This window comes from Eupeodes corollae, chromosome 1 (genome assembly GCF_945859685.1).
Source record: "Eupeodes corollae chromosome 1, idEupCoro1.1, whole genome shotgun sequence".
NCBI lineage: Eukaryota > Metazoa > Arthropoda > Insecta > Diptera > Syrphidae > Eupeodes > Eupeodes corollae.
The window spans coordinates 242,649,715-242,663,512 of NC_079147.1; the positions used below are offsets into that span (position 1 = coordinate 242,649,715).

The window sequence follows — 13,798 nt, forward strand, 5'->3', positions numbered from 1 at the left end:
TTTTTTCTTCAATTTTTATTTTAGTTATAATTTTGATTACCTACTATTGTGTTTCTTAATTAAAAGATAAAATATTAAATGTTGCCTCTTGACTTATTTTATCGGTTTATAGCTAAAATAGTTTTGGATGCAAGCGGTTTCTGGGCCGTCGACAACTAATTCAGATGAAGCCATTTGATTGTGAAATTTTCAAAACGTTTTTATCTGAATTTAGGAATCATTCATGGTGGGAAGTTTCAAAGCTCTATAGAGATGTTCAATCTGAAATGGACGGCCTCGTGCTACCGGGGTTTCATTGAAAGCATCTACATATATACAGATTTAATTTTAAAACGAAAATTAAGTCACAAATTCCCATACCCTTAGAGCTAGTTTGTTCTCTTTTAGGCTTTTAAATACAAAACTTTCAAAAGCTTTGGATCAATGGCGCTAATTATCAAAAATAAAAATATTATTGGAATCAAAAAAAAAATATATCCTACAACTTTGAAACCAGTTATCAAATTACATTTATACGCTTGAAAATTGGAAACCAAAAACTTATAATCTTACCGATATACCTAAACTGCAATAGATGGACTCTGACTTCGAGAAACTGTATGATTTTATGATGTCAAATGAAAATCAGAACGTTCTCTTAGCAGGCGACTTTAACGGTAGATGTGAGAATGAAACCGGATTAGTAAATGAATTGGTTGGAATAATACGTCATTTCAAAGATGAAACGTGTAATGCAAGAGGAAAGAGATTACTTGACCTATGTGACACCTTTGGACTGCGAATTGTGAACGGGACATCCGCATCAGACGATATTGGTGAACTAACTTTTGTTGGAGCACAAGGAAAATCTGTCATAGATTATTGCATAATAAAAGGGACATGGAGCGATTATTTTCTTGATTTTAAAGTTGATGTAGTGACATTCTCGGATCATCTACCCACAACTATGAAGTTACGAGTCGTTGGATGTGAGGAGGATGGTAGCAGTCGTTTACAACTGTTACCAAAATTAAAATGGAATCCTAATTACCTAGCTTCCTATCAGAGTAGCCTCAATTCTTTATTGATGAATGTGGATTCCGAAATAGCATCGATCACGAATTCCATAAGATCTGCATATTCAGCCTTTAGAACCAACCATAGGAAGACATTGCCAATAGAACCTTGGTTTGATAGTCAGTGTATGCGTGCCAGACAGAGATCTTTTACGTGGCTGGAGACCCTTCGAGCTTACAATAATGAATACAGCGAAGATAAATACTTAGAAGCCAATAAGATATACAAAGACCTTTGTAAACAAAAACGAAACCAATATTTTATAGAAGAGTCTAGGAGGTTGCCACACTGTAAGAATGCTACAGATTTTTGGAGTCTGGTAAAGCTCTTGAATGGAAATAAGTTTAAGATTCACCAATATCTAACATCGACTGCGCTCTGTCAACATTTCAAAGAACTCTTAAATCCCTCGTCCATGTCCGTAAATATATCGTATGCTGAACCTAAATTCGACAATATTCTCTTAGATGCGCCAATAACACAAGAGGAGATAAGACGCACTTTAAAAACCTTAAAAGATGGCAAAGCGGTAGGCATCGACAGAATACCGGCTGAGTTTTATAAATACGGAACATCGGAACTTATTGAAAAACTTTATATTTCATTCAACCAAATTGTGGAACATAGTATTATACCGCAAGAGTTTAAAGAGGCCTTAATTTTTCCGATTCACAAAAAAGGAAGTACACACAATCGTGGGATAAGCTTTCTTAATGCATCATATAAAATATTTTCGTCAATTTTGCATCAACGACTCAATGAGTGGATAAACGAAAACGGTGTTATTAAAAGAATTTTAAGCTGGTTTTAGGCCTGGTTACTCTACGATCGATTACATCTTTGTGATAAAAAGTTTCGCCGAAACTTTTCTTCCAACCGGGAAAAAACTGTACAGCTTTTTCGTAGATTTTAAAGCAGCTTTTGACGATGTGGATAGGCGAGCGCTTATTTACAAACTTTATGCACTTGGGATGTCTTCAAAGTTTGGAAAAGTCTTACAAAATCTGTATAACGAAACAAAGGCAGCTGTTTGGAATTGAGAGGTATTTTCGGAATGGTTTTAAACGGAATCAGGTGTTCGACAGGGCTGTACGCTGAGTCCTCTTCTATTCGCATTTTTTATAGAAGATTTAACAGATTATATTTATGGAGGAGTTGAGTTTGCGGGGACCACTATAAAGACTCTTTTCTACACTGACGACATAATACTTATATCAGCAGCACCACAAACGCTTCAGTTGATGATCAACCTATATAGGTACTGTGGAACCTTAACAAATAAAAAATACTAGTCTTCAGAAATGGAGGTGGAAGAAATAGTCTCTCTAAGGCCAAGAGTGCGATTGGAGCTACATGGAAAAAGTGTTTTGCCAACAAAAGTAGTGCGCATAGCTGTAAGTTTTGTGTATTTAAAGCAGTGTCGGAATCAGTACTATTTTATGCATCGCAAGTATGGAGTTACAAACAATACGATTGTGTAGAAAAGTTGATGAGATTTTTTATCAAAAGGATATTTCACCTGCCGTCCAACTCACCAAACTACGTAGTTGCATTAGAAACTGATCTCTCACCACTCTTTATTCAGACGCTGAAAAGTCAGGTAGACTATGTTATAAAAGTTCTACATATGAATAATGATAAGACTTCCAAAGAAAGCAGCTTTGCACGTAATCAACCGAAGTCTCAGTTGGTATGAGGAACGGAAGGAGCTCTCGCAATGGTGTGGTATCGAACAAAACCTGCATTTTGGAAATCTCAATGAATGGAAGTTTAAACAAATTTATTGCCTTCGTTGACGAGAAGCTTAGGGAGAAGAAAATTGAAGATGCAGTCAGCTCTAACCACAGAGTTATCTACACTCAACTTTGTCATAATCTAGGCCCAAAAATCTACTTTAGAGATGAGAATTGCGTGGAAGAAATTTCAACGATGTTGAGACTGCGTGCTGAACTTCTTCAATTGAATTATATGCCAAACAGAGAGGATCTCCCAATCTTATGTAGTTTGTGTAACCTCAGGGAAAGAGAAGATGTTTTTCATTTCCTAGGGAAATGTCTGATTTTAATGGAAACTAAGCGATTCTTCTTCGGCTGCAACTTCTTAACTGAGGCAGAAATGATAGCCTATCTAAATACAATGGAGGTGAAAAAACTGTTTATGCACTGCAAAATAGCACAAGCTTAACGAAACAGAATTCCCAATGATATCTTTTAAACATATATAGACCATCATTTTTGCACTCAACTTGGTATTGCTTGGATAAAGAAAAGAATTGCAACAGAAATTAGAGGTTACGCTCTTAGAGCCAGGTTTTCGTTGCGAGATGATACTAATTTCCGAGTTAATTCCTGAAACATGTTTTTCAATCCATTATAATCTAGTAGTTAACTCTGACTTAACCCATCAAAATTGGTGAGCTAACTCTGGTTTCAATATTCATATGTTTTTGAAAGATACTGAAATAGCAATTGAAAAGTTATTTTTTTTTTTGTCCAACAACTTATAATTTATTGTTATATTCAGAGCGATGAGGATATATACGAAGTTTACCTGTTTTGAGAAGAAAAAGACTTATCAGATCGCTGCCAAAGCGTTTTATTTTATTTTGAAAGGATATTTGTATGCTCCCTAACTGTCAACCAAAACGTCAAAAACTTTTGATATCAACAGTTTTTTGAGAACTGAATTCCTTTATTTTTTAGTAATACTAAATTAAAATACCACTCATTAATTTAAAGTTAAACCCCACTGAAAAACTTGTTATGAGTTAAGCTTGAGTTAAGTAATAACTAGCTCTCGGTTTAACTCGCAGTTAACTCAGCATTGACTCCAAATTTTTGTATACTTTAAAGACGTTGTTCATTCGTGTACTTTACCTTTATGAAAATTTTGACTTTACTACATCAATTGACAATGACAGTTCAATGATTAGTAAAAGGGTGCGTTCACAAACTAAACTCAACGTTATCATGTACCTTTTAGAAATTCTAATAAATAAAAGTAAAAAGAGCTTGATAGCTGCAATAATTTTTGAAAAATCAAGTGTTCAACTATTTAAAAAAAAATTCTTAGACATGATGTTCACTTAGGAACGACAATCATCTAATCATGAATTGAAGATAACCCACTGAAAACAAACTAGCTCTTAGAATTGAAGTCATGACAAACGAAATATTCACATAGACCCGTTCGGTACCGCCGTAGCATTTCATAGCGAAAAGACTAATTTTTTTAACTTAATTATTAAATTGAAGTTTGTTTATCTGAGTGAAAACTCATATTTTAAATTCTCGGAAATATTAACATGTTCTTAGAAAAATTTCTCAGTTTTTGTTTTTGAAAAATGCGAGCAAAAATAAAACCACTATATACATAATATGTATACCGCAAATATTAAGGAAGCAATAAAAAATATGAATTTATAGAGAGCTTTTACAAAAATATACAAAAAGGTAGGAATTCCAAGAAGCAGGTTGTTTTTATTATCAAATTACTTTAAAAGAGATGCGTTTTTTATATAGATGTGGAAACTTCGGTTACCAAATTGCAAAGCGTTATTAATTGCATATCCTTGGGTAAGTTAAAAACATTTGACTGTAAAATTCCATTGAATTTTTAAACTCAAAGGAAATTTTTATTTTCATAATGAACTAATTTTATATTCATCACAATTCATTCGTATAAATCAAAAAATAAAATTGCAAATTAACCTTTTCTTTGACGTTTTCCACAAAAAGAATTGGTTAGTACAACACGTAAATGTCAAACATGTGATTCATTAACCTAGCTCAAAAAGTTCTCAAAATATTGATTTGACGATGAAACCATTTTTATTTTGATGAACTATAACTAAAACTTCCCAAGAACAAAAAGTTAACCTCAAGAATGACTTCAAAACACCACCCGACGGTAAAACATACAATTTTGTTAAGAAATAATAACACTTTTATTCTAATTACTATTTTTCTTAAATTTCTATTGCTTTTTCATTATAACCTATAGCTATTTTGATACCTGGCTTAAAATCAGCAAGGTGCAGAATTAGCTTTGCTAGCAATTTAATGTCTTAAATCTTGACTTAATTGAGAACAAAAAATTAATAAAATACTAAAACTAACCTTTTTTGTGAGTCCATCAAACAGTCCTAATGTAGAATTTTCATCAACAAGTCCAAAAAATGATTGAAAAATGTAGGGTATTTAACCCCGGTCATTACTTAATACACCGTATTTTGTATACGAAATCTAGTTTTAGAAAGGATACTAAAAGATTATTTACTTGTCATTTCAGTAAACATATCGATAATCGATAACAAATAATTTTAAGAAAATATAGCCATTCGGTGTCAAACGTCAGTCGAGGAAGAGAACAATAGCAAACCATCTGTCAGAGTATTTTTCGTCAAATAAATTATATCTAAAGCCTAGTACATACTTGTGAACCATCTCGTGAACCCATACAAATTTCAGTTTTTGGTTCATCCGTGAACTTGCTCGTGAAGCTGAGTGGAGAACAAAGTGGAGAGTTTTCGTTCACGGGCAATTCACGTGCAAAATGTACGGGAACTGTTGGTGAAGATGAAGTCAAATGTTCACAACGTGTACTCACAAGTGTGTACCAGTGAGCAAAGTCAAAAGTTCACTTTCTCCACTGGCGAACGTTCACTTCACGAGGAAGTATGTACTAGGCTTAAATGTTAATAAAGCATCTTGCACATGAGCTACGAACTGCGAACTGCCAAATGTGGATGTTCGCATATTTTGACTTTTCCTTCACATGAGCTTTATTTCTATTCGCAGACAGCGACGAATTGTTAATTTATAATTACCCTTTTCAACAAACAAAGCAAAAGTGGTATAAATTTGAGGTTAAGTTAAGCGCGAACAATTTATTCCTTACAGTGTGGATGGTATGTGGAACGCGAATAGAATTTGACAGTTCGTAGCAACCAAACGGCAATTCGTTACTACTAAATTTGTTTTTACGAAATTGTCTTGTTTTAGAAAACAGAATGCAAATTTTATTATCCTAACATAAGTGTCAATTGATTTCTTATAATTTAAATGTGTTTTTGTTTGAAATTGACTTTTTGAAATGTGTAAAATCACGTTTGTTGTGCAAAGCACTTAAGTACCTTCCCGTTCATTATTCGTAAAGCGTACATCAATAGGTTGTCAATTCTTGAACGTATTTATAACATTTAATTATTGATGACATTTTTTTTTACGACCCGAAATTACAAACAAACCTTAAATATGTTTCTAATGACAAAGTCAGATCGCATTTAAGATGGCCGCCGTATAATCAAAGGGCGCTTTTATTTGAAATCGTCATTACGTGAACGGTCATTTCGGGAACGTTCTCGGACATGATTTCACGCATTTTCCTTGTAGAAGATTTTGAATGTATTGTTTTCATTATTACTTATTTAATTTAGATAAATAATATACCCATGTTATTAAACAAAGTTAAAATTGTGTGCTTTGTTTTTTTTTTCTGTTGATTTTATAAAACTTAGAAAAACGTTCCCGAATTGATGGTTTCTGTAAGGTATTTAGTACCAAGCAATATTAAATAAAAATGTATAGCATTCAGTGAGCTATCCTGTCAAAGTTTATTTATATACAAATTTTGCAAAAAATATAAACTAAAAGTCATCATTATAGCTTGCAATTTTGTTTATCATAAAACCTTGCTCCCTTAGTGATTTTGAGCCACCTACGTTAAAACCAAAAGTACTATTTTATCATGATATTTTTGCGTAGGGTATTCATTAAAATTAGTGATCGCTTAAATCTGTGAAATTTTAAAATAACTTTACACATGAAACATACAATTTAACATAAGTATGTTTTTTTTTCAAACTATGTTAATATGTTATTATTAATAATAGTCGTAAACTTTTGTCGTTCCTATATTGTTACGATTTGCAACAATTTGGCGTCAACACATTATTTCTAAACGCAATGTTTAAATGTCAATTAGCTCAGGAGGCAAAAAATAAGTATTGAACTATCAAAGAGAACGATTTTGTTACAAACAAGAAATTTAAATTGTAAAGAAGATAATGGGCCTTACCAATAATCAAATTTAGTGACGACTTAAATATTTAAGTGGACTCTAAATAATGAACCATATCAATAATCAATTTAATAGTCAGCTTAACACTAAACGTCACTCTAAATTTTAGAGTAGAGAAACGCGTGTTTTACTTCGTGATTAAGTGTAAACGTCATGTTTGTGTTGTCATTCTGACAGGTGGTAGCAAAAGAAATTGTTCGTATGTTTCTTTTATCTGTTGCAGTGAAACCGTTTTCTATGACAGTGGAGAGTAAACACAATGATGGAAAAACACTCAAAGCTAAATTTGAAGCTTGGCAGAGCATTCAGGAAATATTCAATGCCACTGGCTATTGCTTTACAGCCTTTACAGCTATTGAGCAATGGAATCGGCTAAAAAAGAACTTTCTGAGATCAACATTGAAATATCTACAATGTCATCAGTGGACTTCCAATTAGATAATGCGGAATTTGTTTTTTAAATTTTTTTTGGATTCGGAATTCGGATACGTATCTGTTAGCATCCTGAACGTGGGGAATGTCATTTCGACAGCAGCTGTCTGTTTGGCAACAAATGTAGTAGATAATTTTATAGAGCACAGTTTAGTTAAAGACGTGTTTCCTTTGGTTATTGGTTAACACACGAATAAACTCGTCTCTAAAGTTTAACGTGGCGTTTATCTAAACTCTTGTTTAGTCAATAATTATTGGTAAGTCCCAATGAAAATAAAAAGCAATTCTTCATCTAAATCGAGCCTGAAATTGGAATTATTGAATACTTTATATTTTAAGTTTGACAGGTCAACATTTTCTAGCAATAGTCGTCCGTAAATGATTCTAACAAATTTGAACGAATTATACCAATGACACTTGAACAATTTAGTTTGACATAAAGTCACGAAACGAATGTACCCTATTCTCTTCAATAAAGCTTTCCCTGTATCACTTTGTGTCTGTTTTTTTACGGTTATTAACTAACATTATCTCAATATGAAAACCGTATGTCACCTAAGGTTCAAGGATGTTTTGCTTTTTTAACAAAGAGCTTTATTTCTTGATGAGTCGCAGTGCAGGTGATCACATAATTAAGCCCTTACATTGAAACAGGTTCTTTTATATTATTTCATGTAAAACGGTTTTATTATTAAGGAAATGTATTATTAAAATATTTAATTGATGATGATGGGAAAAAAATAAAACCTCTACTCCATGTGAAAGAAAAATTATTGTTAAATGTTTCAAAAAGTACAAAAATGTTATAAAAGTAAGCAAATTACTAGGTTTTTTTAGAGGTAAACTTAGGAACGCAGTTCAATATTTAAAAAAAAAACAACAAACCTTTGAGAACCTAAATCGAAAAAAGCCACGAAAAGCGACTCCGGCTCAGGACAGGACATTAGTAAATTTTTCTTAAGTGGATCCATGTTTAACATCCGTTCAATTAAGAACCGAAAAGGAGGAGAACTATGATGGACAAATATCAGCAAGAACCATACGAAGGCGACTTCAAGAAAAAAATTTGAATGGAAAAATCGCTAGACGTATTCTCAACCTGTCAAAAAACAAATATTGCTCGAAGAATGATTACCGAATCCAAGTTCAATACAAAGCGTCCTCCATTAAAAGTATTGGACCCGAAATACACAAAAAAAAATTGTAAAACATGGAGGGTTTTCCTTGATGGTTGGCTCATTGGTGCAAATTCATGGAAGTATGACAGGAGAAATGTATAAGGACATTTTGGACAGTCATTTAAATAGGGATTATGCTGGCAATTTCACGTTAGCCTAGATATTTCAACAGGACAACGACCCGAAGCATTGCACTCGAGTCGTTAAATCCTGGTTTGAATCATATTCAATCCAAGTCCTGGAGTGGCCTGCTCAAAGCCCGGATCTGAATCCCATAGAAAATCTATAGGGTATCATAAAAAAAAGCAGTTACGGCTAGAAAACCTACGAATAAGGCTTCTCTTTGGAACATTGTTATAGAAGAGTGGTTAAAAGAGAACTCCTGCCCAGTGCTCATTGGTTATAGGTACAATGCAAAAAAGATGCGCAGAAATAATAAAACAGAAAGGATATTCAACTAAATACTAGCTGCACAGAAGTTAAAAACAGTTGCCTTCATTAGGGTTAGTATTTATAAATGTACTTCATTGCAGATGGATTGATTACATGTCCACTTCCAAAATCGATAAAAACAACATATCGTTACTGTTATAAGTTTTTAAAAGATATTTTGTAAAAATAAAATATCATCTGAACTTCTAGTTATTAAATGAATATTTTGCATAAATAAATTAATTTATCATTGTTAAGTTTCTTCTTTTTTGACGAAATCTTTTCCCATATATTGATGGCTTAATTGTATGTAAGCAAATTTTTTTTAAATATTTTTGTAGACTTAAGTTTTTGTTAAAATTCGTATTCACATTATCTATGAACAAATTCAAATCGGAAAAGAAAAATAAACATTTTATAAATTTTCTCATCATCACAATTACACACAATACGTTTTTAATTAGTTAAGTATTTTAATTATTATTTGTTGTTTAATTCAAATATGTATAACAAATAAGTAAATTATAATTGGAACTGACTAATTGAAAATCAAAACAAAATAACTTCACGGTTTTAGTATAAAAAAAACATTTTTTAAATACTTAAAACATACTAATTAGATAATAACACATTCTTAAATAGCACCAAATGAGATACAAATTAAACATAAATTAGCTAAATTGTGCTTTACTTAAGATTTGAAAATCTTAATTTTACCTAATTTATTTATTTTAACATTTTGGAAGGGTCTTGTGTTAAATTAAAATGGGAACATTTTAAATAAAATGTAATATTATTTTGCGCTGATCCAAAAATGTCTTTACTGAAAAACCAAAAACAAGCGAATTCACATAAAATTTAATTAGTATTTTCTAATCTCTGCAACTTTCTACCATAACTTTCGAAAACCTTATAAAGATCCTGGGAGCTTAAATCTAAAAAAAGTAACTTTCTTCAAAATACATCCCAAAATCTTATCGAAAATATTTCATAAAATAATAAAAAGAGTTACAATTTTTGCGCCCTTTAATTTTAAGTGAATTTTTGAGTAACATTACTATTTCAATATTTGCACATTTTAGAAAAAAATCTAGCTACGCATTTCATAGGGTTTAAAACTTTTAGTTTAAATTTTAGAAGTTTTAGACGCCAAATAATACACAATATTTCTACAAACTTAAAAAAGTTGGAAATAAAACGAAGCAATTTGACCGTCTAGAAATTTAATTTTTTACTTTTTTTTCTTCAAATAAAAGATTTTAATATTCTCAAATACAATCTTCAAGTTCGACGTGTGAATAAGTCATAATTCATTATAATTCAAACTTAGATTTCTTTTATTTTACTCGAAAGTAAAAATCTGAAAGATCAGTTACAAAATCATTCAATTGAAAACCTTTTATTTACCGCAGGAAAACAAAATTGCAATTTCAGTCCTATCTTAATTTCAAAAATATGTCAATTACCGTTACTTTAAACACCTACTTAACATTTTTGTGAGAGGTAAAATCAAAATATGTATAATCAATTGATTATGCAGGTAAAACTAAGTTAAGAAAACACTTTTGGACAACTTTTAGCCAATAGATAAAAACTAAAATAAAATTATTTCCGCAATAAAAATAACTCTCCCTCTGATGCCAATCTTTTACCTTCCTTTTATATCTACCTAAACATTAAAATTAAAAAAATTCTTCTATTTTACATTTTAACCTACTCGCTGCTCTCCCTCTGTTGTTAACTGTCAATTCTATTATTTTCACAATTACCCAAAATGGTAAAACAACTTATAAAAACAAATTATTGACGACAGTTAATTTATTTATTTCAATCTTTTATTTAATAAAAATAAAAAAAACTATGTACCTACAAATAATACAAAACAAAAAAATAACAATCTTAAAATGAAACAAAAGAAATATAAAACAAAATATATCTTTTACATCCCACATAATTTAATTCCCACCAAAGAAGTGTAGGCGACCCACAAAATCCATGAAAACAATCCACACAGTTTTTATAAATGAAAATAAAATAATAATTTCTGGCAATGCTCTCGATATAAAAACAAAAGAAACGTCATCTGCACAAAAATGACACTACAAACCACCAACAAAATATACAAAAATAAAAAGAGGAGAAATCAAGAGCATGTTCACTTTTTCCTCTCATATCGTCAAGAAGTCGCTCTCATTTTCTTGCAGAAACTCACTCACACCAAATTATAACACTGCACACTTTCCATATACATATAGGTAAATTTGACATTCGAGCACATGTGTAGTAGTGCGCAGCTGCACTTTATCAAAATAAAAATGAAACAGAAAAAAACTCTCCCCTGTTGGGAACAAATTTCGAGGTTATGTTTCTCTGTGTCATTCTGACAGAACACAAAAATATTCAACAAACTCTCGGATTGAAAAAAAAAAAACACTTCAAATGCCCCCGGTTAGGTTCATCTGTTAGCAAAATCGAATTTTCCCAATCCCTGAGGAATGCACGGGACTTACCTTCTTCATGATTCCAGTTTTCCTTTTGGAAAATGTTGTATACCGCCGCAATTTATTATCGATGTATTCCATTTTAATCTTGACGCGGCCTTTTGTTTTCTTGCCGTTGGCCGGTGGTGATTTCTTGTTCTGCAACGAAGTGTAGCTGTCATCGACGACATCGGGCACATTGCCCTGTTGTCCGACTGGATTGGTGCCATTTCCACTGCCTCCACCGGCACACGATTCTAGTCCTTGTAATGATTGGGAAGTCATACCGCCAGAGCCACTGCCGCCGCGATGATGATCGTCATAACAATCTGAACTCGAACGTTTAATACCTCGCGATTGTCCACCGCCGCCGTTGCCACCGCCACTAGCGTTACCCGTGTTGCTCAGCGATTGACACTGACTTGAGTTTGACATTAGATTACTGCCACCCGTCCGACCACCACCACCTCCTCCTCCACCGCCAGGAGTACTTCCACCACCCATCGGTTGTATTAGTCCTCCACTGGGTGGTCGGCCGCCCAGCGCAGCCGCCGCACCAGGGTTGCCATAAATATCCGTCTGGTCTGCCAGGCTGAGCCCTATACTGCTCATACTGTAGTTCAGATTGTATCGCGAATCACCTCGCGATGGGTCCATTCTAAGGTAAAAGTTCTCCACCGCGTAGCCGTTTAAATAACTCAGTTTGGAAAAAAAATAAGCAACAAGGATATCCTTAAGGATAAGTATCGATGTCGAGCGTAGTTTTTACTTCTTCTACCGCCTTTTCCCCTTTAAATTAAAATATAAAGCAAAACACTCAGCTGTGTAAACAGATACAGAACAACACAATATTCTGCCGGGCGAATTTATCTGTCAAACGTCACAATTACACTTTACACTTTACACAATTGTTGGATTAATTTTTGTTATGGTTTTGCTTTTGGTTCTAGTTTTATTTAGTATCTGTATCTTTTTATTATTATGCTGCCGCGGATGGTATACTTAATAATCCAAAAATAAACGAGATAAGGCGACGGCTAGGTATATTTTATTACCCAGACTCATTTACGCATGTCTTGCAGCAGCAGCAGGCACTACCATTAATTAATTTTGCAATGCAATTTCCTATTCGTACAATTTTATTGCTAATTCTTTTAATTTACACACAATGCAATTTTCTTTCTGTCAAAAAAAAGTTGGGATTGGGAATTATACAAATAATTTTTATCTCTATTCCTCTCTTTTTGACGCACACACTTTGGACAAGGAGGAATAATATAATTGCCAGCGTTTCCGATTTCGCTTCGGTTATTTTTTTTATTATTTTTATATATTTTTGTGTTGTTTGTTATCTTGAGAGACACTGTAGAACGCCACTCAATGTCTACAAGTTTTATGGAAAGGTTAATTTATCTTGTTTTAGGTATGATGATTATAAAATAAACCACAAGAAATAAAAACAACGGTACGATCGGTAATAAAATAATTATTGATTTGGTAAGGAAAAAAGATCAAATATAATTTTGCACACACGAGCCTCTTCCTCTCTAGATGGAAGCGCGCCTATGAATAATACGTCGATTCATGCGCACTGAGCGAACTAAACGCAAAATCCAAAATAAAATCGATCGAGTCAAAAGTGACAGACGAAAAAGATCTTCGCAGACAAACTAGAAGACTAAAAACAACTAAGCGGAGCGGAGACACGCAGCAGAAGTGAGATGTGAGACTAAGCAGAAGCACTGAGTAGAGCGGCAGCGGCCAGCCATGGATTTAATGGTCTCTGCTGCTGAGTGTGTAGCGATCGATCGTTATGGTGTATGATCTTTTCGCAGAAGTGTAAGCGAGATGCAGCAAAGATCGATGACAGTTATTTTACTCTCTCGACTGATCTCAAGCAACACAATACTCAGTCTGCACAACAAGGGAGCTTTTAAAATGCGAAAGCGATTTGTCTGTTTGTTTCGCTTGAAGTTTTATTACGAGGTCCATTAGTTGAAGGAGGCGAGACTTATTTGCGTGGGCAGAGAGCTTTTCTGCTGAGAGCCCTGAGCCCAGCTTTGAAAGTAAGGTACCTTTACTTCTTTTTATTAAATATTTTATTAATATTCATGATATGATTTGTAGGCGTAAATCATT

General features: G+C 33.0%; 1 protein-coding gene across 1 annotated transcript in view; it reads right to left on the bottom strand.

Annotated features, from left to right (window-relative positions):
* Positions 1-13,386, bottom strand: part of LOC129953881 (serum response factor homolog) — a 220,768-nt gene extending 207,382 nt beyond the window's left edge. The window contains exon 1 of the mRNA XM_056067408.1: positions 11,690-13,386. Within this exon, the coding sequence (XP_055923383.1) occupies positions 11,690-12,316 (627 nt within the window). The 5' untranslated portion in view covers positions 12,317-13,386. The remainder of the gene's footprint in view (positions 1-11,689) is intronic.
* Between the last annotated feature and the right edge of the window lie 412 nt (positions 13,387-13,798).